Consider the following 27734-nt stretch of genomic DNA (forward strand, 5'->3'; position numbering starts at 1 on the left):
TAAAGGATAAACTCTATCGAATGAGAGCCATCAGTGTGTCACATTCACGCAGCTTCAAACGAACGCATCCTTTTACTTTCTCAAGTCATACAAACGTGTGCAACGCATCCCTTAACAAGCGACACTCACGTACTATTATACCACTATTCAATAACAACCTCAGTCTCTACTCCAGTGAATGCAGTTAATTCCACACAAATCTCCATCTGGCTTTTCGGGATTTACAAATTGGTATGTATACTTCTTTAATTAAGAGTGAGAAGAATTTCAGATTAGATTTCATGTGGGGTGGATTTGAATTAAAAGTCCTATGCTAACGATCAATCATCTAATGTATGGAGCCTAACATCTGTGTGATTTACTTCATTTTCTAGTCTTTGCATGCCTACCCAGGACTTCATAGCAAACTTTTATGGCTGTATATGTAATTTTTGCAGCCTAGTTCAAGGCGTTCTTACCCGGGATATTCATTGGTTACCCTGTGGTTGGTTAAAATTGTGACGTCACAGGATGGCTCTCCCCAGTCTCACGGCCAACACAGGAATCCCAAAGAGAACGCCAGGAACCATGCTATTTAAATACAATAGGAATCAGCGTGGGACAAGAGCGCTGTGGAGGCAGCAAGAGAGAAAAACAAAGCCTACTATAGGTGATTGGAAGCTCGTTTCCTTGGTACTCGCGACAGTGCTACCCTTAATCCACGCTCTTTGCACTTCAGGCCCGTAGGCGGGTAGCTCTTGTTCCTATTAGCTGGCAGTTTCTGAAGTAATTTCCTTCCAGCTCGTGGTACAATACTGAGTTTTGTTTCATTTGAGCGGTACTGCGAGCTAGGCATAAGAAAAATATGAAAGAAAATGCTTTGTATTTCCTGCATTTAGTACTTTAAGACCCTACCTATCATAAATAAAAATTACATACAATTGTATAATAAGTACATATCTCATAGGCTATGTTTTCATTCATTTATCGCGTCTTAAGAAATGCCTTCAAGCACGGTATTCGTTCATATAGTAATCAGGAAAACTGCCATTTCACTATCCAGCATAATGATTAGCTTGTCCATATAGCCGGATTTCGAGATAAATGCTCCAATTGAACGTTTTGACTGGAACAAGCTGGTTTGACAAATGTGGGGGTAACATGTGATAGGTCACGTGCGAAGTAATGTACAGATCACCATTAGAGAAGCTCATCAGACTTCTGAAACACATAACACCCATTGTTACAGCGCTGCTTGCGTTAGTAGTGAGGAACCTCGAAGAAAGCTTAACCTTATGGCACACTCGGCCGTCGGTTTGTGAAGGAGTGCATGAAAAACAAATTAGTATGTGCTGTTATTCAAGCTTCTCCTCCAATGGAGAATTACCCTGATAGGCTTTGCCATCCATTTCAAGTTCAACACTCGTGTAACAGCGTGTCTTTATTTTAGCAGTGGCAGTTTGATTTGACCATTGGACAGGTCTAATAACCTTAGTGTAACAAAATTCCGCCTGGAACCACTTGAACCCTGTTATTTCGGAAGTCAGCGATGCATATATTGCCGTCTGGTGTCAGAGCCAGTCCATGCGGGTCGTTCAGCTGGCCATCACCCTCCCCTTTGCTGCCAAACTTGGCGAAGTATCGCCCGTCACTGCTGAACACTTGGATACGGTGGTTATCGCGGTCGGCCACGATGATGTGCCCGTTCTGCATCACGGCCACCCCTGTTGGCCTCTGCAACTCGCCATCTTGGCTTCCCTTGCGACCAAAATTAAACAGGAATCTACCTCTTGAATCGAAGATCTGAAAAAAAAAAAAACAGAAAAAGTAGCTATATCAACTTTTTATTTCTTATTTAGCAATTAAAATCATTCGTCAATGCCAGTCGTGTATAGTGTAGGGAATTATGTGTTAGTTATATTTTAACTACAAAAAGCCTATTGTGGGCAAAGAAATGGTATATGTGTTTTAATTGGTTTTTAGTTCCACAGCTGTGGGCGGTCTAAGGGTTTATGTGTCGAGCGGTCTTAACATACACAAGAGCATTTGCAGGATTTATGTGTTAGGCGTTCTTTTCCTATACAATGCCTGTGTGCAGTGTAATGGTGGGTGTGTGTGTTACAAAGTGGACTTATCTATACAAGGCTGGTTGAGGGAGGTGCGGCAAGGCCTTTGTAAGGTGTGTGAATTTACCTGAATGCGATGACTATGCATGTCTGATACGATGATATGGCCTTGTGGATTAACGGCCACATAGCACGGGTAACTGAGCTCGCCATTACCGTCTCCAAACGAACCGAATTTGAATGATTGTCCTGGAAAAGTAAAAAATCAAGTTTTTTTTATTGAGGCCGGGGCTGGTTGATTTTTTTGGGGGTTTGCACCCAAATGTTTACTTAAGGGGGTGAGGAAAGAGAGGAAAGGATGTCACACTTGCTAAGCAAGCTAAAACACGGATAACGTTTTACTACTTCTAAATGCCCTTGAGAGAAATAAACTCATGATAAAATACGGTTATAGGCGGTTATATAAGTCTTCCCAATCTCTTTAATCATTCTAAATATCTTATGCACATCTTAGAAATAACAATTTCCGAGGAATGGCATCATACACTTCTCATTGTCGGGGTAATTGTAGGCCAAACGAGCTATATAACAAACACGAGGAGTAAAAAGAAGTATACCTGTGTCCAGGGATATGACATGAATGCACCTATTCGCCGAGTCGGCCACTATGATCCTTCGGTTTTCGTCTACGGCTAGGGTAGAAGCTTTCAGGTCAGGCACGTGGAACTTTTGCTGGAACATTCCATCGCGGTCAAAGATCTGAAAGCCAAAAATGTTAACATTTGTTTATCGATTAAAAAGGGATGTGGGTGTAATAAGCGTTACAATCCCAGTCTCTGGGGTTGTGTGTAATAGATCTCATACAGTCCTTTGTATTACACACAAGAAATTCTTAATATGGCGGATTCAGTTCTCTTAAAAGACGATAGACAAGCTAGAAAATGGATACAGGTGGGTGTGGGATGGACTCATGAAGTAGTGGGTAGTAAAAAAACAGTGAAACAGAGATTCATCAAAATGGGGGAAACAGGGGGAGGGTTAGATGGGGTAGATAGTAGGCACTCAATCTCCTAGATTCGCACTTGTTTCAAGCTCGTTTACACGCTGTTGTGTAATACGATGTAATATTGTTGTACACCGAATATACCGTGCGAACAGGGACTTCACAAAACACCCATATAAGGTCCAATCATAATGCAGAATTAGCGAGTACCTGTATCCTCGGACTGAGTCTCTCGCACACCACAATCCTGCCCTCTGGATCAATCCCGACGCCTGTGGGACACTGGAATTGGCCGCTCCCTTCCCCTTTGCGGCCAAACTGGAACATGAAAGCCCCCTGTGCGTTGAACACCTGGACGCGGTGATTATGGCAGTCTGTCACGATAATACGCCCCTCGTCATCCACAGCAACCCCGAATATCCCGTTAAACTCTCCGATATCCGAGCCTTTTCTTCCGAATTTAACAAAGGAGTCACTGCCGGGGTTCATGACGTTCACTTTGAAAGGGCTTCCCTGGATGTGTTTGTCACGCACTGTAACGGAGACCTGTCACGCAATACATAGGGTTAAAAAAGACGTGGAATACGGTTAAAGTGAAATGCACAAATGTTTTCGTGATATTTTTTGAAATGTAACGTATTGTCATAGAAATGTTTTTTTCTATTTTTTTTTGCCACACTTCTCCCGACCCAACGCCTATTCATGTACCTAGGGGTGGGGTTTCCCTCTGAGGGGGGGGGGGGGGGGGGTCGACTCACTGAGCCAACGCCAAACTATGTGCCCGGGTAGGGGGTCGACTCACTGGGCCAACGCCTAACTATGTGCCCGGGTAGGGGGTCGACTCACTGAGCCAACGCTTAACTATGTGCCCGGGGAGGGGGTCGACTCACTGAGCCAACGCCTAACTATGTGCCCGGGTAGGGGGTCGACTCCTTGAGCCAACGCCTAACTATGTGCCCGGGGGGGTCGACTCACTGGGCCAACGCCTAACTATGTGCCCGGGTAGGGGGTTGACTCACTGAGCCAACGCCTAACTATATGCCCGGGGAGGGGGTTGACTCACTGAGCCAACGCCTAACTATGTGCCCGGGTAGGGGATTGACTCACTGAGCCAACGCCTAACTATGTGCCCGGGTAGGGGGTCGACTCACTGAGCCAACGCCTAACTATGTGCCCGGGGGGAGGGGGTCGACTCACTGAGCCAACGCCTAACTATGTGCCCGGGTAGGGGGTTGACTCACTGAGCCAACGCCTAACTATGTGCCCGGGTAGGGGGTCGACTCACTGAGCTAACGCCTAACTATGTGCCTGGGGAGGGGGTCGACTCCTTGAGCCAACGCCTAACTATGCGCCCGGGGAGGGGTCGACTCACTGAGCCAACGCCTAACTATGTGCCCGGGGAGGGGGTCGACTCACTGTGCCAACGCCTAACTATGTGCCCGGGGAGGGGGTCGACTCACTGAGCCAACGCCTAACTATGTGCCCGGGGGGGAGGGGGTCGACTCACTGACTCAACGCCTAACTATGTGCCCGGGTAGGGGGTTGACTCACTGAGCCAACGCCTAACTATGTGCCCGGGTAGGGGGTCGACTCACTGGGCCAACGCCTAACTATGTGCCCGGGGGGGGGTCGACTCCTTGAGCCAACGCCTAACTATGTGCCCGGGGGGGGTCGACTCACTGAGCTAACGCCTAACTATGTGCCCGGGGAGGGGTTCGACTCACTGAGCTAACGCCTAACTATGTGCCCGGGGAGGGAATCGACTCACTGAGCCAACGATTAACTATGTGCCCGGGTAGGGGGTCGACTCACTGAGCCAACGCCTAACTATGTGCCCGGGGGGGGGGTCGACTCACTGAGCCAACGCCTAACTATGTGCCTGGGGGGAAGGGGTCGACTCACTGAGCCAACGTCTAACTATGTGCCCGGGTGGGGGTGGGGTCGACTCACTGGGCCAACGCCTAACTATGTGCCTGGGGAGGGGGTTGACTCCTTGAGCCAACGCCTAACTACGTGACCGGGTAGGGGGTTGACTCCTTGAGCCAACGCCTAACTATGTGCCCCGGGGAGGGGGGGGGTCGACTCAATGAGCAAACGCCTAACTATGTGCCCGGGGGAGGGGGTCGACTCACTGAGCCAACGTCTAACTATGTGCCCAGGGGGGGGGGGGGGGTCGACTCACTGAGCCAACGTCTAACTATGTGCCCGGGGGGGGAGGACTCACTGGGCCAACGCCTAACTATGTGCCCGGGGAGGGGGTTGACTCCTTGAGCCAACGCCAAACTATGTGCCCGGGTAGGGGGTTGACTCCTTAAGCCAACGCCTAACTATGTGCCCGGGGGGGGGGGGGTGTCGACTCACTGAGCCAACGCCTAACTATGTTCCCGGGGAGGGGGTTGACTCCCTGAGCCAACGCCGAAGGGTGCCTGAGGGTGCGGCATTCCCCTGGCTTCGTGGCTTTGGAGGGAGCCTCCTTTTACCTTGTGCATGCCTGTGCTCTGCGGGGTGTAAGATACGCCATATGTACCATTACGATTATCTTCCACCTGTCAACAACAACAACACGATTGTCAAATATTAGGGAAAACTCTCAACAGAACACATTTACTAAGGCATCAAATACATCTTCGACTTGCGTGATGTGACTTTGGCACATAGATGCTTTCCATTCATAGTTCTAAAGGAGTAAACTAGGAACTTCACTCAAGTCGAAAAATGGTCATTACAGCCGAATCCATTCTATTGTAATAATCCTAGGTCACAGTAAAACCTAAGATTTTATCGATCTTTTCTCGAATTCGGCTGTAAACACGTAAAATAAAATATGAATGATAATGATATAAAAATATCATCTAGTACATCAACAAAAACACGATCAATATCATCAACGACAATATAAACAACAACAAAACAAACAAACAAACAAGGGTGCCGGTGACGTTTTTGAAGACCGACCTACTAAAACCACTAACGTATTTTCAAAAATTGATTCAAAAGAAATCTTTACAGTTTTCTCTTGTCCATAAAGTTGAGTCCCGCTCTCTCGCCCAAACCTTTCTTTTTCACGGCCTTGAGACCAGGAGTCAGTCGGCGATAACTGTGTGTATAACAACACCAGTGTTAAAGTACCCGTGATGTCAAGTACCCGTCCCAGTGCAGAATAGGGGTTCTTTAGGAGCGAGACAACAGGACTCTACCTGTTGTTGCGAGACTCAACATTGAACCGATAAACGTGGATAGAGAAATTCAATGGTATTGTATATGATAACGGCTTGTATTTTGAATTCATTTGTGCACGGACAACACTTTAAAGTAAGTGGGCTGTTATATATGTTTACACAGAGAGAATCCACCAACACAAGTGTTACTTCGAGGCCGGTTTCGTCTGTACTTTAACACGAGAAAGTGAATGTGTAATGAAGCTTGATCGAAAGGCAGGAAGGAGAAATCATGAAAGGAAGGAAATCACAACACAGAAAGCAAGATAGAATACCAGGTAAGCAAGGTTTGGTAAGACGAGGAAGACGTCCAACCACAACGCTAATAACATGTACGTGATAAGAGGAAAATGACTGCCAAAAAGATCTCTTACTACGGGAGATAAACATAATAGAAGCGATAGACTTAAGACACGTAAACGACGAATTAAGACGAACAAGTAGAATACGTAAACGTGGATAAGCCACATGGAACAAGAAAATACGATAGGCAATGACACGTAGACAACTATGACATGTATGACGTGTAAAGGATAAATATAACAATATAGAGGTGTAGAACGGCAAGATAGAAATAAAAGTATGAAAGAAGTACAAATGGGAGCGTAAAAATCATATGCTGGAATGTGAGGTAGTATTTTAGAGTTGGTTAGTAAGCAAGTCTCATTTCAAAGGCTCATGCATCGTAAGTACGTCCACAAATGAAGTCATGTCCAAGACTTTACAAGCCATTTACCCTTTGTACCTATGACAGCCCGGAAATAATGAAGACATGCACGTGCATGCAGAATTGCCATTAGAGGGATAGTACATGCCTCATGCAGCCTTTGATGGTTAGTGTAGCATTAATAAAGAATGACAAACAGGTTGTCATGTTTGTTGATGAGAGTTAAAGTACGTAGGAAACCTCTTCCAGATGTGCACAGCGGACCTCGAACAATTCTTTATCGTATCTCGGTATCAAATGATGATGAGGTTAGTCGCTCATTGCCTACCTTCGATACGAAAGATATACGGTCTAAGCACACCATAAATGCTCTATGTGCCCTCCTTCACATAAACATGCAGCTGAACTAATTAAACTACAGCAAACGTCAGTCAAAAACATTGAGATCGCGATCAGCAACCCCATGGTTCCAGGCAGCAGATAGAGCACTTAAGGTTGGTGTAGATGAGGTACTTATGTCTATGATGGCAGTCGCGGTAAGCGGTTTATCTCAAGTCGGGCGCTTCAGTCTCATTACGGATGCTAACATTTGAGTGGTGAATTAGGCGCTTGGAGTAGCTCCCCGTAGTCGGGTCAGATCTTACTTCAGCGGGCACGGTCCGACCATCTGCCGAGTACACATCGACTAGTACGTCTTCTCCACCACCCGAACACGGGTTACCTAGGTGATCGCTTAAGAGAACAAACAACTAGGTAAGAACTAGGTAACCATCCTACGGCACAAAATATTCCTGGCATCGTTTTCATACTAATTTTTAAGGCAGAACATAGAGCAAAAAGTAAGACTTCATCGGAACTACGTGAGGCGTGTTCTTGAAAAGGTTGTCCACCCAAAAGAGACATTTTCATGTTAGAAGATTGCTAGATTGAGAAGCAGGTGTGTTACAGAATGTTATTGTGGACTGCATTGGAAGCGCGGTAGATTCAAAATGCAAAAGTCATGATAATAATCTTAAGGTGAACAGCCTTTTCAAGATTGGCGGATCCAGATTAGCTGTACATTCCCTAGTTAAACCAATTAAAAGTACAACACTCTTACATCTTGCTGTTGGCGAATTTGTCTGATAAGTTATGTCTCTTTATCAATAGCCCTATAAACTAAACCTTCAAAACATAATGATACATTTTCTGAAGCGTAATATAGGGAGTGTACATTAAATATCCCGAAGGGGAGGGAAGATTTTGACTCAGGACATCTTGAAAGTGCAGAGCCCCTCCCCCCTCTTTAACAACTCCTAAAATTCTAATAGAACTCATATAAAAATCAGAGCCTCCCTTTAGAGGGCCCATTTTTCCCCTCAGGGTATTTAATGAAAACTCTCTTTTGCTAGGAATCTCTTTTTTTTTTTTAGCATAAACATATTTGGCATTTTTTAAATGTGAACTATAACATACACTAGCATACACCCGGTCGCAGCTCTAGATCCCACATGGATCTGAGCTGTGGGTTAAAGCCCTTTGTTCAAGTCGAAGTCGCCCTGCAGTTTATTGCCGATGAAGTTTAACTGAGAACTAGGCTCGCCATGCTGACGAGTCCTAATAAGGACGAAACAGCTGTACATGGTTGCCGAACGGTACGGGTAATAGACTCTGCTAGCGTCCCTTCTTGGCCCGACTGGTGCCAATGTGTGTATGGGAGTGTGCTGTTAAAGTTCACATTTTTAAGATAGTTGCCTAGTTCTTATAGCCTCGCTCAGTGTAACACAATTACAAACATACCGTGTTTGAACAGAAAACAGACTCTTCTTTCCTCTGAATGCACGGTTTACATTGTCAGCCACCGCGCACATCGTGGGGAACGCCTGGCTAGTTTTGATCTGTCCAAGTCCCTCAATCGCTCTAACGACATCCTCCTGGTTTGCTACGAAGTACACTATGTCGTTCTCCTCTGGTTCGCCTTGAAACTTGGCGGTGATAAGCTCGTTGAGACGCTCACAAAGCTGCTTTTTAACAACAAGGATTTCCACCGAGTTACCATGACGAAGGACTTGTTCTACAAGGTAAAGAAATCAAAACAAGTATGAAAACAAGGTACTCACTTTTTTGTACAGAGGGGTGAGGGTGCGGGGGGGGGGGGGGGGGGGTCCGGACCCCAACCTGCTCATGTGACGAGATGATTTCGACTCCGGTTGGCACCTTAAGAAGACTGTTAATTTTATGTGTGTATTTGGATAGAAAAAGTTTCTAGATGGATCCAGTGACCTATTACAAGATCTTAGGATGCCAGTTTCAACTGAATTGATCCGTGGTCAGTGGATAATTACTCTAGACTCCACCATGCGTTTTTCTCTAGCACGCCCCTGGAATGTTAATTGGATTAAGGTTAATTGGATCTAGGTCAGTAGTGTACTATTACTATTTCTGCAAAGTCAGTAATTATTGCTCTGGAATCCACCCTGCGTTTTTTTCCTTGGACATGCCCCTGTTAATTGTGTATTATAAATGGTTTTTAAAGAATACAATTAGTTTGGATTTGAGCATGACGTGGCACTTACAACACCTCTGCTCTAAAAATACTGATGTCAAATGCTGAATGAGCAATGTCCATTTTTGTCCAATAAAAATAGATTCATGTGATTCATAGTTAATGTGTGTCGCGACCCCATGATATCCTCTCTCTCTTTTCAGAAGTGTATTCTCGTGTAATCTACCTATCTGGTTCAATGCGAGTCATGACTGGGTCGTACCTGTGAAAGTACAAGTGATGCTAAGCCTTTTGAGCTCGTTCTCTAATCTTTCTTGCTGCATACTTAGCACGTTGGACTTCTGCCGAACAACCGACTCGACTTCGTTCATCATGCTCTTCTCGCGATCTTGCAAGATCTGTCGAATACAAAGCAGGCCATAATGGAACATGGCGTTGAGCACCCTTAAGCTGGTACACGTTGTCGTCACTTGGTTGATTTTAGGTATGAAGTGGAATGTGAGGATTGGGGGTACAATGTTGAGTCTCTTTTTTCCTACCCAATGTTCAATTCCATTATACTTAGGGTGCGTTTTTTCCTATGATTATGTAATGGGAATGGTTGGTACAGAATGTTCAGAATAACATTCGAGTCTGCTATAGGTAGCAGAATGGGTGGAATGGCCTACATTCCATTCCGGAATGGAAATACGGGATAAACGAACGCGCGCTTTTTCTTTTCTAATCATTCTAATTCCAGAATCACGAGTAAAAAACGCGCCCTTATGCTCTATATGTCTCGACGGGAATCTAACCCGTTTCAGCAGAGCTGAGATGCCCATACGCTTTTAGTGAAGTGCTAGTAGAGATAATACAATGAAGCTATTATTGTCGCATTGAAAGCCTAATATCCCTAAGATCCCCTTAACCTAACACCCACAGTACCCATTATTCTTTTATCCCACCTAAAAATAATCATTGTTTTATGACATTTTTTAGTGATCAAGTTATCCTACCAAAATGGCGAGAAAGGGTGAGTAACCGAGCCTTACCTTAAGAATCCTAGGGAAGCATTTCTGCACCTCAGACTTGGCAACCTCGGCTCTAGCCTCTAGGCGACACGTGACCTCTTCAACGTCTTTGGTGGACTGCTCAACTGCTGGTATCTTCCTTCGCAGTTTCTCCACCAATGTCTGTATGGAGTTGGTCTGCTTATCAATCGTATCCGTCAGCTGTGTGTACTTGTGATTGGCGGTTGAATGTGTTGTCATGGTGCACTCACGACAGATGGCCTGGTCACATGATTCGCAGAAGTACCTATGAAACGTATGGGGGAGTCTTTAGTGTTAACGGTGTCTCCATCAATACGGAGACGATGAATAAGGTAAGATGCTTCCTCTAAGATCCCCCTAAGAATAGTGTGGTAAAATACACGATAAACTAAACGACAAAAAAAATTAACGATAAAGAAATCAGTGTAAAAAAGACCCTTATCAGCTTATCCAGCAGCAGACTCTCATAACAGAGAGCTTCATGACTGTCATCACAGATAGTTCCATGACTATTCTAACAGAGAGTTTCAAGAATCTCCTAACAGAGAGTTTCATGAATCCTCTGACAGAGAGTTTCATGACTCTCCTGACAGAGTTCCATGACTTTCATAACAGAGAGTTCATGATTCTCCTAACAGAGAATTCTTCTGACAGAGTTCCATGACTTTCATAACAGAGAGTTTCATGACTCTCCTGACGGTCATGACTTTCATAACAGAGAGTTTCAAAACCCTCTTAAGAAAGAGTTTCAAGACTCTCCTAACAGAGAGTTTAATTCACGTTAAAACTCACCTCAGTTTTTCGTGACCATGATCGGAACAGAATATTGGGCGGTGCAACAAGTCTTCAGGGTGAGAACTGGACCGCAGCTCTTCTATAGACACAACCTGCAAGGCGAGAGATTATTATTATCATCATCATCATTATCGTCGTCGTCGTCGTTATTATTATTATCATTATTATTATTATTATTTTAGAATTGACTGCTGTTTATAAGAACACCGACGAGCCTATCAACCTTACACATTCACAAAAAAACATACTGATTAATTTACTAAAATAAGGACTGATTGTCTATCCGTCTGACTGGTTGGCTGGACCACAAGGGAACGGACTAATGACAGACTGACGGCCTGGTTTTATAGTGGCGGATCCATTGGCAGTAAAATCCATGAAAGCGATACCAAAGTCTTCCTTACAATCAATTGTCTGCAACTATAGGACAAATATTGTTTTGCTTGGAAAGGGTTTTTTTTGCTATGGGAGCTGTAGCAGAACTCAAACATTGGCAGTTTTAATTTAAAAGTATTCGGGGCCTGTGCAACCAGTGCCCCACCCCCTGCTACGGCCCTGCTGACTAACAGGCTTACCCGATGTGTCTTTGTAAGTCTAAGGCGCATGTGTGCATTGCGGCAGTCGTAACACAGGAAGTCCATACACTCTATACAGCGCGCAGCCGCGGGCAGCTTCTCCTCGCAGCTACTGCACAGGATTGGCTTCTGATCATGGTTACGCACCGCCGCCACGTCAATCATTGTCGTGACGACGAAATTAGGCGCGAAGCCATTTATTCCTCTCTCCTAATGAAGAAATAAGAATAAACATATCATGAACTATTTTACTCTGAATGATAAGAACGCCGAGGTTATTTAAGTTTGCTGGTTCTCAACAAAGTAATATATACCCTAAAGCTGTTTTTGTGGCAAAACATAAGTCGCATAAAGAGTACGTACACCGAGAGCTACATCCAGTCTGCACGAGGGACAGGAAAGCGTGTGTGAACGCGGCGGGACGAGGTTTTCCAAGCAACGCTTGCAGAACGTATGCAGACAGGGTAGCAGGCGCGGGTTTGCAAACATCTCATGGCACAGCGGACAAAACAGGTTGACATTACTTCCTGGCATCATGGGAGAATCCGGCGTCGGCCCAAGGTCTAGGTCATCGCGCTGAACCGACGCCATCTTGTGCTCCTAAAGGCAGCAATACAAATAGGTGAGTGTCATTATTCAGTCATTATCCAGATTATAGTATTCATTCAGTATTCGGAACAGAGTATTATCAATTTGGTATTCACCAGTACACAGCATTCATTCAATATTCAGACTAAAGCATCTATTTAGCAATAAGTAGAGAGTATTCATACATAAACTGAAAATATTCAATATTCAGAGTAAAGTGTACATTGAGTACTTAGTACAAAGTTTAAATTTAGTATTTAGTACACAGTATTTATTCAATACTCAGTACAAATCATTCTACATAGTATCTTTTCATGTTTAAACTGAGTGCCTGCCTGTCTATCTGATTGATTAGCTGCAAAGGAAGGGATCCCCCAGTAGATGGACATGGCATGGCAACAGTCATTGCATGGTTGAAAATGCCCCCCCCCCCTTATGACTATACCTCCCCCTAGATTAAAAAAAAAAACATGCTTCTGACAGTATTCCAGGGTTTGTAGACTCATTGATGGGCGTATCGATCACTATAACAATCTTTTGGAGCTGACAGTTTTCGTGGTCTGATAAAAAGCTCACAACATCTTTAATCGCATTGGGGCGCAGGCACTAAATCATTACGACTGTTATTTTCTCATTTTCTAAAGAGAGGCTCATTAAGAAAACATCTAACCTCTCTCAAATAAACATAGGAATCAAGCAGCCGGCAGCATTGCCATGGCGTGCTTATACAAAAATAGAATTGATTTCGGCCTCAAAGTGAAGTGAAAGCAAAAATCACAGTTTACTACAAAATACCTCTGCTAAACAGGAGCAAAAGATGGCAGAGTTCAAATTGTAAGGTTTTTGTTTTATGTTACGCAAGGAATCTCTAGGCAAATTATCAACAACATATAAACTAACACAGTCCTAAAATTTGAATTTTGCAATTTTTTGCTCCTGTCCTACTGCTATGTTCCCATATTAATCATGCGACGAAAGAAATCAAAAGCTTTATTTTTACAAAACACAAGAGTTGAGTAAATTGGTATGCTATCGCTATCGCAAATATATTATTTTCGTTTGCTTATCGTTTGCGTAAATATGCGTAAATCATTTGAGCTCACTCGTTAGCTGCCTTTACTTCGTACATGTTACAAGCTCGGTCGGCCGATAGCGGTGAATGAAGGTGTGTCTAAAACACTGTGATCTCCCAATGTAAAATTTATAACAAGAAAGAAAATAACACGCACATTGGAGCTTATTATATCTATCCCTCTCATGTATGCAAATAACACACCGATAATGATCAGTGAAACCCGAATATTCTTAATTCGGCGACTCCCGTTTGATGCAGTTCCACCATTATCAGGATTTGTTTCATTTTTCAAAAGACACTATTATACTTTCTGTCATGCCGCTTGTAAAAATCAATCTAAAGCTTTGCTCAGACACCTTTTCCAAGCGATTCAATCACCAAGTTGGTGTTAAGTCAAGATCGACGCCCGTGATAAAAAAAATCGTTGTCCTCAACACAGCACAAATAGTGCAAATAGCGGAATCGAAAAAAAAAATACATGTAACAACAATGTTGAAGCTTAATAAACCCTTTGAGGTTGCAGCTTTATCATTGGGCTTCTAAACGGAAGCTTAAAGCATAACAAACTGTATAATCCGACAGAATCGAAAATCAGCCCAAAATCAGGGAGCGCAGAGCTGAGTAGATTCAGCAACAACTACCGACCTTTTTCTTGGATTCTTGATTCGTGCCCGTCTCCCGCTTTGCGGAGTCCATATTCATTGGGTTAATTCCTTTGAATACATTTTTCTCCCCGGTGTTTGGAAAGAGTCTGAAACTCATATTTGCATTTCCAAAATGTCTTGTTTATCACTGATCTCATTTACAGCCTATCATATTTGCTAATGGTCAGCATGTTAAAGTGGTCGGCCTAAATGGAAAGACCACGACAGCTTTCGCCGGCGTATAAAGGGTCATATGTAGCGACTAAGGCATTGCCAAATCATCTCTTGCAGTCGAAAGCTTAGACGAAAAGAATAAAATTAGAATTCTGAATACAATACATAAAGCAATTATTAATGAATACCGTAAAAGATATTAAGGCTTGTTCGATTCAAATTTGGGGTAAAATCCCATAGCAACTCTTTAATACTTAATGCCGCCGCAAACGAATCAACCAATCCGAAAGTACTATCGATAAAACACAAAGACAACATTCAAAGTACGCTAGAACAGCCCATTATATGGTGAAGAATCACTGAGATGGCGTGTATCTTCATGTAACCTAAATTTTCAGAGTGTGCAATATACACAGAACTTTGGATCTATATGTTTGATTAAAAAAAATGCGATGTGATCTAACTTAATCAAAAAACATGTATTTAATGATTACTCAGGACATTGCTTTCTCAATTCTAGAAGAAAAGATCATGGGTAGAAAGTTTTTATCTCCAACCGTGTATGCGAATTGCAATTTTCTTTGAACACCTGCCCATGAGTGACGTCACATAATCCACTAGGATTTCAGCTTGCGTGACAAAGTCCTCTTGGGTACGGCGAGGTGCATGTGACATATGTGACGTGACCATATTTTCAAAACTTCATAAACACAATGTGCTTGAAATTTTATAACAGACAGTATTAGTTCTGAATGAGCAGCACGTAAAACTAGAAACACGTCACTATTTTGGCCCCTGCGATTCTAAAATCTCCATACTTTTACCAAGCACTTTTGAAAGAGATGCTGCATTCTTAACCACCGTTTCCAGGATTGACTGGTGGGTTGGTATCATATGGAAGGAGCCTGCTTAAAAACTGCTTATAAATATGGATAAATAAATATTTGAAAGTTCCTTAATAAGAAATGACGTTTTGGCCGTCAGGGGGGGGGGGGGGGGGGCGCACCCCATATAACGTCATGTAACGCTTTTAAGATTGGCTGCTAAGCAATGTTAACTTCATTTGCAGAAACTTCACCACACCCGTTTACACAATAGTTAATCATAGAGAAAAAGATAGTACACGCGCAAAATGTCATCACTCGCCTTTATTCGTTAAAAGCGAATGTGTCCCTAATTCAACGGACCAGCTTCCGTCAAGGACGTCTCCAAAAGAAGTTAAAAATGGTACCTACACGGTGTTACGTCATGGCGTACCTTACGTGACAGCAGCCGTGCAAATAATGAAAACATAAAACTGACCGCACAAGTAAAACTAGGGTTTATGTAGAAGAGTAACCCCGAAATCCGCAACAAGCACGAAGATTGGCTTAACAGAAAACCAACAGAAAACCAAAGAAGTTTAAAAAAAACACAACACAATCCTATAGGTACTCCTTGTGTGCGGCACTTAGACAACTGACCGAGGATAAATACTATGATTTACACTGGAAGAACATGCCGGCATAAGTTAGAGGAGAGTGTAGATAGAAAAGTAGTTACCTCACAAGAATGACAAGTTCTCATCAAAAGAACAAGGCAGTTTTGAATATAACAGTCCAGTTCCTCTTGGAAACAAACATGCTTCTCGTGGGCACTGATAAACATTGTTTTAGAAATCAAAGCGATTATTTGAAAACTGCACAAGAGGAGATTTCCTGAAGCTCTTTTCTTGACAGGAAAACGGACTTTAGTCAATACTACTGATGTAAGGTTCATGTACATAATCATTAATTAATTAGACGGCATTGTTTTCAAAAGAAGGTAATGACTTAACCAATAGAAAATCTCACAAGCATCCGAGGCCTAGTGATTTCCCACATGAAATAACAGCGACACATTTTTTAAAATTGGACATAATAAAAGGAGCTACGTCACGAGTTTTCCTTGGGCCACGATTTACTAACCGCTATTTGAGGACAGACGGAGAGTCTAGCATAAACCTTACTTTGTTTCACTCCCGAATGTAGCATCGAACCACTACCGAATAATATCGGCTCAATCCCGGAAATAGTCTCGAATCACTCACGAATATACCATTTAGCCACTCCCGAATATAGTACTGAGTAACTCTCAAATATAGTATCGACCCGCTCCCGAAAATAGTATCGACCCACTCTCGAAAATAATATCGACCCACTCCCGAAAAAAGTATCGACCCCCTCCAGAAAATAGTATCGACCGACTTCCGAATATAGTATCAAGTCACTTCCGAATATAGTATCGAGCAACTTCCGAATATATTATCGAGACGCTCCCGAATATAGTATAAAGCCCCCCCCCCCCCCCCCGAATAGAACCGACTCACTCCCGAATATGGTATCGAGTCACTACCGAATAGTATCGACTCAATCCCGAATATATTATCCAATTAGTATCGACTTACTCCCGATTTGTACATAATCACTCCCGAATAGAAGTTATGGTAATCCCTCTCTCTCCCTCTAACTAAATTATTATAAACCAAGTGTCCGTTAAACGAAAGATTTCCAAAATGAATTAACACATTTAAAACTCTTCTGAGCGTACATTTCCCTGAAAAGTTTAAAAAGCTCGATGTATAGCTAAAATTTACTATAACGCTAACACCGATAATATTAAATATTATATACTATTTAGAGGTTGAAAATAAAAACGGACGAAGTATATATGTCCACTCGGAGGTGTCCAGGTGTAATTTACAGAGGCTGACTGGCAAGAAAATGTGCATTTTGGAAAGCTTACGTTATATAGAAGTTTCAGTGCATTATATTTGTATATGCATTATATTATGGGAAAATTTCATAATAATCAGTTTTAGATTCAGTCGTATAAAGTATAATGGATATTGCTGTTTTTTTTAATGTATGCACGATGTCAGGCACTGCCTAAAAGCGGCGCCAGCATAGAACACCTTTTTTGAGTTGACTGATTGAGGTACTTTTAGATGATCTAGGGGTCTAGGATCATTTTCTCCTCATCTTTGAATGGATTTTGTAATGAGATGAAGAATACCTATGTTTTTTGCAGCCATACAATTATTGTATTGGCTCCACCAAATGTACCAAGCCCAGTTATTATATATTTTTTAAACAAATACGCTTATGCTATCAGATAGATGAATGAATGGATGTATAAGAATAAAGTAAACATAGATATAAAAATTCCGTTTGTTTAAATAACGATTGGATATCAACGCCGTTCAGCATTATGCCAACAACAATAAGGCGCTCGTAGTTATAAATATTATTGTTTTTTCATATAAATACGCTATTCTATCAGATAGATGACTGAATGGCTGTATAAAAATAAACAAAGAAATTGCAGTAAGTAAACAAAGAAATTGCACAGGTTACCCGTAGTAAGTCATCCATTACAGTCTTTCTTCCGTTTGACTTTTGTGTTCAAACCGTGTGGAATATACAGGCTACTTGACACATCTTGCCGAGATTCGCCACGGTACAGGGAATAATTTTTGATGCACGCTTTTGATCCCAATGTCGCATTTTCAGGTCTTCACTGATTTGGCAATGTTAAACCGAAGTTAATTGGGAATTCACGGCAAGGTTACGAAGAATACCCTGATTCGATATCCACTTTAATCCAATCAAATACAAAGAGCCCCGAAACAGCAAGACAGCTTGACACGTTTCTGATGCCTATCACACTGGCGCTTTCCACCGTGCAATTTGTAGCAGTGCAGATATAGAGTTATCGTCTACTGACATCCCTTTTGATTTCTATTCAACGACATTTAAAAGCCTTTGACAAAAAATATATATCTAAAAAATCGTAGTATTTAGGAATCGTTCCATAGAAAGAAACATTGCTTTTGCCGTATCATAGAAAAGATGAATGCTAAAAAATGTCGTTAATACAGCTTCTGTGTCTCAATTACTTACGCTTTATTGCAAGTGATTAGGTCTACCGCGGATTATCGATTAGTTGCTAGACCAGAGAGTCTGGGCGTAGGAGTGCATTAGGGTACTCAAGAATGTCATTACTTGGCAAAATGAAATGTTTCATAACGGCTTGTTTCGGAAAGAAGATTACCAATAAAGATACAACAACAACGACGACAGAACTATGAGAGGACAGTTGACGTTATTACCTATAATAGGTAACTAGCAGGTTTAGGGCAAAAGACAAATTAACAATAAATATGCAATAAACATACAAACACTTGCGTTGTTGTGGTAACAGAAATGTCCAAAAGACAAATATTCAAATGGTATGCAACAGGCTGCTTTCCCTGCTAGCAGAGGCCTCTTTTCTCTGTATTTCGCTGGGCTGGAGTTCGCGAGGAAAAGATACCTCTGCCATGGGTCGCACGTTCGTTTGATCAAACCGCCGTCCACGGTCGTGGACGAGAGATCCAGAGCGCATGCTCCCTTCATTAATTACTGGCCACTATTTGAGCCCACAATGACTAGCGCATGCGTGAAGCGTATATCCGCTGTGGGACAATAAGCCCGCATTCGAAACGGCGTCCTCCGTAGAAATATCACGCGACGAATTATAAAAAGAAGCCATTCAATGCCTTATCTTCATTCAGAATTTTCTCTCTTTTGACAAACGAGTCAATCTTCCGTTTACAGGTTTTGCATATTCTTCTGGGAATAGCTGATCTAATTTTACCAAAAAGTTTTGTAACATTTTCTTCGAATCCAACTGTGCGATATTTACATTGAAGAAACTCGCCTGCCCAGATGTCTTGAAATTAATCCCACAAACAAGACAAAACTCGTCTTTGCTGCGTTTGTTGCTCAATCTTTTTAGTGACGTTTCAGGTGATTGAAATTGAACAGTTGGTTTTTTTTTTCGAAGAGGAGAACTAACCGGAGTTTGATTCATGATTTTCGACTAAACCCATGCAAAGCATATTGGCAGCTTTCGCGCGATGGTACGGGTTTTGGCACGTCGGTCGCTTATTAACGCTCACGCATGCGCAACAGAAACAGTCTCGACCCATGGCAGAGGTATCTTTTCCTCGCGAACTCCAGCCCAGCGAAATACAGAGAAAAGAGGCCTCTGCTAGCAGGGAACAGGCTGCTAAAACCCGTCAACAAGCCATATAATTATAATTGATAGGGTCTCCACATGACACTAATGACAGTGCTATGTGTGTAAAAAATACAGATTTGAATTTTTAGACCCTAAATTAAAGATAACGCCAGAACAAGATCCTGCTATTGATAAGGTAAAAGCATGCACGAGATTTTTAATTTAGACGAAACAAAGAAAGCCCAAAAGGGCAAATGGAAAAAGGCTACGACCTATAAGACCAATAAAAATACTAAGGAAAATTGTTAGCAAAGCAATTTTTATGATCAATAAAGATAAAGAAAGAAAAATCAGTGTCAAATAAGTTAGAAACAGCAAAATCTGAAATAAGAAAAAAATGTGAAAATTGATTGGTTTATCAAAAAATAAATAAAAATATTTGCGAATTGCTGTATTTGTATTCTTATCTTCTCGGTCATCATGAATAAGAAACTTGCATGCATATTAATTATGCCTAGTGAGCGAGTGTACAATATCCTGGAGTGGGCAGACAATACTTCCTTATATGAAATGAAAAAAAATGTTATATCAGTTTATCCAAGCTCCCGCTTGAATGTGAAAATCCAATTTGCATACGAATTTGGGGAAAATAATTGTAACGACATAAAATGAAAGAAATTGTCCAAGGCAGTGTCCAAGTAGAACTATGTTTTCTTTGTGAAACTATTTCAGCATTAGCCGTTTTATAAATAAACATCAACTTGCAATTCGTTTTTATACTTTTTCACATTTCTGATGATATAGCTCTGTGTTAAAAGGTCTAAACAATAACATTCTATTATTAAACAGACACTTACGAACTCTGCCAGTTTTCGAGTGGTCGTGATTCGCCACATTTTGGTGACTTCGGGGTTTTTTTCCGTTGCTGACTTGTTTTTCCTCTCCTCCACTGATCTTATCGTCTTTCCTAAAAATCATTGCATTTCCAAAACCATGACTGATTATTTATTCCATAAACTGTAGACGAACAGAGTGGAATAACGCTTGTTTGCGGCATGGAGAGTTAATGATACACGGGGTAGGGGGTGATCTGGGTAATAATTCAAGCGATGTGAATGGCTGACTAGCAAATCAAATTACTCCTCCTAGACCGATATCCGGTTAATAATTCATCTTTTAACTCTTATGCAAGCCAGACTATAGAGTATTCTCGAATAGGTCAACAAAACTTGAAATGAAAACAAAAATAAAAAACAATTGAATGTTGATTGTATCGATAGTTGGCCGAAAGCTAGTATACCCTGAAAGTTCACTAAGCTTTATTTAGTTTTGCAAAGTTGGAAGTTGACTTTATGTTTATGCAGTTGTGGCTTAACCTTATTTTCTAAGAAAAAATATTCCGAGAATTTATAAATACAATAAAATGAAAGTTGTTTGAATATCAGAGGAAAACATTCGTGATGAACGAAAACAAAAGTTTTCCTTCCACCATCTCATTATAAGAGAATGTGACAATGTTAGTCCGTTGTCGGTTCGATGCCCTAAATTGGCGTCTTCAACGGTGCTTCTTGATAAACAGGAAAACACTTAATATCTTTTTTAAATAACTAAAAAGTAGTGACCGTATTCTGGGAAAGGATTGAGGCGAAATTCTGATGGCATCCGTGCTTCGTTTGTGAGGCGACATCTGTCAAACAGAATTGCAAATGAGGGGATTTGCGCTCGAACAAGCACTCAACCACTCATAATCAATTTTACGTTTTTTGGGGGGTTTATAAGAGTTCAGGATTGCAAATAAATGAACAATTTTAAGTTATCTATTACAAGAATGAAAACAGAACGACACAGAAGGAAAAAGAGGAGAATTTCGCTGGTTCTTCCGGTCTTTACTATTATAATTAGAATACCGAAAAGAAGGTAGGCAGGTGGCTCACGTCAAAAACGCTTTTTTGAAATAATAATCTTTGCCCGCAATGCGATGCAAATATCCCCTGTATGGCCAGTGTTATAGACTTAATACCGATAGTTCTCAGCAATTTATGCAAGGGAGCCATTATTCTTTCAATCAAATTGAGTGTGGGTAGCGCGTTCTCTTCTACAAAAAAAAAAAAAAAAAATACAATCTATGTCTATATGACAGTTTTTCGTAGCATGGCAACGTGAAAGCTAGCGTTCGCTTTAGGGGAACTATGATCAAATTCAAAATAAACCAGAGACTTCATGAGAATTTACAAGCGAAGGGTGGAAAGAAGGTCTTTTTGTTGATAGTGGTAATAAAGATGAGCCGATTCTTAGCGACTTGAAGCGGACGAACTCTCGCTAGACCTTTCTCCTAGACACGCTTTTTGCGGTTCGACTTTTGACAGTTCTGAGTAAATCAACCTTTACCACTATATCTTTTAGTTGCTTCCATTCACATCAAGAGCAAAACATGATGAAATATTTTTTTTTTTTCAAAAAAAAAAAAACAAAAAAAACAAAGCACCATCGCTCAACGCTAGAGGTTTGGGTTTTAGCATAGCATTCAAAATTCCCAAAAATTTCACAATTCTGGTGGGAGCCGTTTTTATGGTTTATGGATTTTAAGAATTTTGTCTGTTTGTTTGGAAATAAGTTGGCATTGAGAGCGAATAAGCACAAACCTTAAGGGCGAATAATAATTCCACGACCCAAGACAACACAAATCTAAAATGTATACCTTCAATGACGAGTTGCGTCGATTGCTGTGAGAAAAATGCCAATAGCCTGCTTTGAAAAACTCCAAAAGGCTCACAAATCGACAATCCCGTCCATTTTTCAGCGCATTTCACTTTTGAGAGCAACTTGTTAATGATATATTATGTAGTTTCCGGCAATATGAGGAAATATTTAGCGGGCTGGATGAAACTCGTGCCAATAATTTGAATAATAAAGAAGGCACATTAACCTGAAGCCGCGATCTTGAAGCCCGCTGAGTTCAGTGAATAATAACAATAATACTTCATACTTCCTTAGACAGCCTCGTAAAAAGAGTCCATACGCTCCGTAAAAATACGAAAAGATGGTGAATGAATCCAAACTATGGATTATTTTCATACTCCAGCCAAAATGGCAGAAAAGTAGGGTGTTTTCAGAGCCTGCGGTACATACTTGACAGCGGTTAACAGTGAAGAAGAAGTACTAACAGGACAAAAATAAAAGCGACGAATCGGTAGATCAAAAAGAAAATCAAAAGGATCAGACAATAAGCCAAGGCCAAGAGGGGTATCAAGTGAATATCTAGTTGTTGCTGCTGTTATCGTCATTGTTGTTGTAGATGGATAGAGTGGTAGTTGAAGAAGTTGTAGTTGTAGTAGAGTCAGAATAGTTTAGTAATTATTAAAAGTTGTCGTTGACTACACAAAATCACGAGAGCCGTAAATTATTAGATCTGAGCAACGTGTTATTACAAACAGTAGCCAACTGGACATCTTATTCTTCCAGATCTCTAGTATTACCTACTAAATAAATCCTTCATACCCGTGTTATTCTATCTTGCGATCCAGACCCGTTCCCTAAACTTGCTGTCAATATTATTATTCGGGCTAGATATTAAGGACCTTTGGTTTTTTCTTTTACAAAGCTTTCTATAGATACATTCCAATATATTTTCCTGTAAGTAATCCAAGGAGGTGAAATATTGCGATACTTATCGCATTAGAAATTTAGTACATATGGCAAAATCTTTGTCAAAGCGCTTTATAACTCCACCTTTTCGGCATTTGTACGTGAAATGTGTGCTATGTAACAATCTCCCTGTTGACCGTAGAGCCTCTAGCTACATCTGTTATTTTAATTTCGTGTATTTTACTTCTTGGAAAACACCTTTGATTCTGACAGGATGCCTTACCTTACCTTACAGTGTGCCCGCACTGCAGAGGATATACATTTGTTAGATATCTTATACTCTGAGGATATACATTTGTTAGATATCTTATACTCTAAGGATATACATTTGTTAGATATCTTATACTCTGAGGATATACATTTGTTAGATATCTTATACTCTGAAGATATACATTTGTAAGATATCTTATACTCTGAGGATATACCTTTGTTAGATATCTTATACTCTGAGGATATACATTTGTTAGATATCTTATTTAGTAGTGTTTAGTTCTTGTGTTTGAACACTGTCATCGTTAGTGCTTTAACTGGTGACATTTTTAGATACGCCTTACCTTACCTTACAGTGTGCCCGCACTGCATAGGATACATTTGTTAGATATATTATACTCTGAGGATATACATTTGTTAGATATCTTATTTAGTAGTGTTTAGTTCTTGTGTTTGAACACTGTCATCGTTAGTGCTTTAACTGGTGACATTTTAAGATACGCCTTACCTTCGTGGTCTGAGCGGATGCTGTCTGATTAATGCTGCTTGTATGAAGCGACGCCATGTTAAGGACATTCTTGGGTGCCTCCTCGTCGCGTCTTATCATTTGATGGCTTTTCTGTAAACAAAGAAAATTAATGCCCCTGGACACCAAACCTGCTAGCTGTACAAAATTCAGTCATGAACAAACGTGTTTAATTTAGTGCATTGACAACAAACAAATCAATTCAAACAAGTCAATTTTGATACACTGGCGAGACTATGTCCAAGTTTATTCAGGTTCAACAATTGCCTGTTCCTACTCGAAACGAGGTATCAAAGACAGGGATCCTTAGTCGTTCCTTGTTTATCGGTGATAGGATGGCCTGCACACAAACGCTCGGTGTTGGTAAACCCTTGCAAGGAGTCAACCTTTCGCCCGACCCAAACCTCCCTTTTTGTCCGCGCGCCACAACAATTCCAATGTCTAAATTCCCACCCGAAAATTCCTATACCAAGGAAAATACTAGAAAATACTAGAGAGCTATATGCAGGCTAGTGATGTTATGTGAAGAGTATTTTGTTTAAGACATCGTTGATTACCTGCTTGCAGCCTGAGTTATCTGTTTTCGCTGAATACCTGGTCACATCTGGTCGTCCTTTCTTCAGAATCTGTTTCAGGGCTTCAGGTAACAAAATAGTCTTACCAACATTTAGGGATTCGTCCTTTGTATGCTTGAATGCAAGGACAGAAAACATGATTCAAAACGTTGATACATATGATATTATTGTTAATTATCAAGAGAATATCTTATCTTTTCGAAACTACAATTTCGAAATATAAGCACGTAAAATCTTTACTCGACTTTACGCTTAGTAAAACGAGACAGAAAACATTAGCAACTTTCCAATGTTTTCACAAACTGAGGAAAACTATCTGTTTACCGTAGCTGGTCAGGGTAATTTATATATTTTTTGGTAAGTCAGTATCGTATCTTTTAGAGCATAAAATATTGTTTGAGATATTTCACATTTTTGTCTTAGGTATTATTTGTTCTCGTCATGTGCTATAACACGCACGGTTAACATAGCCTTAGCAGCCAAAACTTCGAAGTCTCCCTCGCAGCCACTCTGGACTTGTCATGCTAGGTGGCGCTTTAGCGTGACTAGTCGATGTGACGCTCTAGCGTGACGAGTCGATGTGACGCTCTAGCGTGACGAGTCGATGTGACGCTTTAGCGTGACGAGTCGATGTGAGGCTCTAGCGTGACGAGTCGATGTGACGCTCTAGCGTGACGAGCCCAGGGTAGCTGCAAGGGAGACAGACAAAGACGGGTTGCCTGTGGAGAATTGATGTGCTTCCTCTTTCTCACTTCCGGTTCTCACTAAAGGAGAACCATTTACGGTTTTCATCTTGAATGTGTAGTTCCAGGAAATATCCACACCCCCCTCCCCCCATGAAAGGGGGTCGGAGGTATGACCTCCCCACCCCTCTGTAATTTCCAACCCCCTGAAAATATAATATAGTAACTGTTAAGGAAAAAGAGGGCATTTTTCCTGGGCGTTTGACCCCTCACTCCCCCGGAATTTCCTTTCCTCCATTCGGGGGGGGTATGGATATTTTCTAGAACTTCACATTTATCTCTCAAACTTCAGATAAGCGTCTTGTATCTTACCTCCTTGGGTTCGTGTTTATCTATAACTACAGCTTGTTTGACTGGATTGCTTGTGGAATATAGGATTTTCTTCCCTGAGTCACCAGCTCGTTTTCTGGGAGACCACGGCGCATTCACTCGTGATACTTCGGAACATTTTCTTGGAATGCTTCCTTCGCATGCATTTCTTTGTTTTTTACTGTCACTAATTGCCCTCTTTGTTCTGGTAGACTGTTTTATTGGGGTGGTTGCTTCGCGTTCTTTAGGTCTATTGTGGCTTTTTTGTAGAGGCACTGGAAGAGACTGCATGTTCTTGGTTTCGTTTCCCCGACCATTGAATTGCGCAGTCTTCTGCACAAGGGTTTGAGTAGACACCTGGTCCATTGATAGTGTTTTCTATAAAGTTAGTACCATAACATAACTTTGTCTTTCTCATAGAAGGCTGAGGTTTCACAACTATACGTTAGTACCATAACACAACTTTGTCTTTCTCATAGAAGGCTGAGGTTTCACAACTATACGTTAGTACCATAACATAACTTTGTCTTTCTCATAGAAGGCTGAGGTTTCACAACTATACGTTAGTACCATAACATAACTTTGTCTTTCTCATAGAAGGCTGAGATTTCACAACTATACGTTAGTACCATAACATAACTTTGTCTTTCTCATAGAAGGCTGAGGTTTCACAACTATACGTTAGTACCATAACATAACTTTGTCTTTCTCATAGAAGGCTGAGATTTCACAACTATACGTTAGTACCATAACATAACTTTGTCTGTCTTCTTTGTCCTAGAAGGGCTGAGGTTTCATTCAAATTCCACCTTGATTACTCTCTGCAATGATTTAGCAGTGATAAATATCTATCAAGCTTTACAGCTAGACGGATCGAAACTCCTGTTCACGGATTGTGTAGATGTAGCGAGGAAACAGCCGTTTTGCAAGCCATTTCAAATCGTTATGTGGAAATTTCTTATTATAAAGTTTGAATGTTTAGATGAAGGAAGCTTTAATTTTTTTGCGGTCATTTTCTGGTCACTACATCGATGGACTGGACTCGAGAGACTATAACCGGTTTAAGGAATTTGGATTGGCGCTTTTACTTCCAAGAAGTCGTTCAATTCTTAGTTGCAAGCACAGTATTTACTCCTTGCAGATAAAAAAGGAATGAGAAATTTGGCAATGAAAATCAGCCTTACCAAAGGTTGAGAGTTTCTTCATTCGCTTATTTCTGTTTTGTTTTCTTTTCTAGAGCTGTTCTACTGAGATATTTATGCATATTTACAGTAAAAAATTCCTTCAAACTTGACGTGCTTTTCGGATCGAAATTCCATCAATCCATCCCAAAGCAGCTCGCAGAACTTACGTTATGGACCAATCACAGAGCGGCTTGAAAAAAAACTTGCGGAAATTTGTGTTTCTGTATCTCTGAAAAACTTTTATCTCGCCTAGATGAAGGGGGATTTTGCTCTTTTCTCAAGGTAGAGAACTTGAAGTGTATTTATATTTATAGTCTATTTATTAAGATAAAAATTTGTATTTATAGATTTGATCTATGATGTGAAAGTAGTCCGTAAATAGTGTTAAAAAGTAGATCCCCGAATTTATATAAATATATAAATATAAATAGTTTAAAAGTAGTCCATAGTAGTCCATGAAACAGTCTTTGTAATAGGTTTAGTGTGGTAGGCACGTAGCTTGGGGGGGGGGGGGGGGGGGGGGGGGGGGCTCTTCACCTCCTAGTGCGGTATCATTATATTCCCGATACCTCGTCATATTGTTAATGTTGTACTTTGTTTAAATATGAAATAAAACGATATACATCACTAAGATTTTATTTTTCAACTTTAATTCAATACGAACATGAAATAAAAGGGTTTGATATCTATTGGAATCTGTGTTGAAAAATAAAGAACCAGCCGAACAGCAGAGTGGTATACCTATTGTCTGTTTTGAAAAAAAAAAAGCACTCTCGCATTTTGACTGGGAAATATAAGATCAGAAACAGCTGATATGGCATTTATTTCTGTGGAATATCAAGTGATAATTACCTTTCTCGCAAGACCGGGAAGTTTGGTTGGCAGGTGGTTGTCGGTGGTAATATTATTGCCGTTTCCGGCAGTCTTTTGAATCCTTCGCATAAGTGACGACCGGAGTCGATTCCGAATAGCATGTTTTTCTCTTTCATCTACCTTGGACATGGGAGGGCCTCTGAATGAACACGAGAATAAAACCCCGGGATTGATACCCTGGTATTTTCTACTGATCCTTGTTGTGGGAGGTCCTGATTATTCCGAGAAATTACGACATCTGTCAAGAGAGATTAGAGAGAACCCAAAAAGTAATCACATCAAAGTCGAAAACTATTGAAGCCTTCATATAATTTTAAATGCAACCAACTTGTTTATTTGGTATTTGG

The 27734-nt window shown here is 41.1% G+C and overlaps 1 protein-coding gene across 11 annotated transcripts; it reads right to left on the reverse strand.

The window, feature by feature from the left end:
• Positions 1 to 53: 53 nt before the first annotated feature.
• LOC5521865 (tripartite motif-containing protein 2) lies at positions 54 to 27705 on the reverse strand. 11 transcript variants are annotated; one of them, XM_032366849.2, is made up of 17 exons: positions 27367 to 27705; positions 25334 to 25708; positions 24261 to 24392; positions 23686 to 23796; positions 12183 to 12419; positions 11820 to 12029; positions 11242 to 11336; positions 10450 to 10714; positions 9681 to 9816; positions 8713 to 8986; positions 7578 to 7665; positions 6056 to 6145; positions 5529 to 5594; positions 3259 to 3594; positions 2663 to 2804; positions 2173 to 2294; positions 54 to 1782 (listed from the first exon to the last, which is right to left on the reverse strand). In XM_032366849.2, the coding sequence occupies exons 1-17, from the start codon at positions 27514 to 27516 to the stop codon at positions 1471 to 1473; spliced, it is 3141 nt and encodes a 1046-aa protein (XP_032222740.2). In that variant the 5' UTR covers positions 27517 to 27705; the 3' UTR covers positions 54 to 1470. The 11 variants fall into 11 exon arrangements, with proteins under 11 accessions (XP_032222740.2, XP_032222739.2, XP_048579551.1 ...); XM_032366848.2 differs by having other exon boundaries at positions 7521 to 7665; XM_048723594.1 differs by lacking the exon at positions 25334 to 25708 and having other exon boundaries at positions 7521 to 7665.
• Positions 27706 to 27734: the final 29 nt, after the last annotated feature.

Source organism: Nematostella vectensis, chromosome 2 (assembly GCF_932526225.1).
Source record: "Nematostella vectensis chromosome 2, jaNemVect1.1, whole genome shotgun sequence".
NCBI classification, from domain to species: Eukaryota; Metazoa; Cnidaria; class Anthozoa; order Actiniaria; family Edwardsiidae; genus Nematostella; species Nematostella vectensis.

Excerpts from the sequence above, each read along its gene's own strand:
- LOC5521865 (XM_032366848.2), bottom strand. The coding sequence starts at position 27,516 with ATGTCCAAGGTAGATGAAAGAGAAAAACATGCTATTCGGAATCGACTC. Across the intron at positions 12,420-23,685 it reads CATCCGCTCAGACCACGAAG|GAGCACAAGATGGCGTCGGT; the intron begins GTAAGGCGTATC and ends TGCTGCCTTTAG. Across the intron at positions 2,295-2,662 it reads TGTCATATCCCTGGACACAG|GACAATCATTCAAATTCGGT; the intron begins GTATACTTCTTT and ends TTACTTTTCCAG.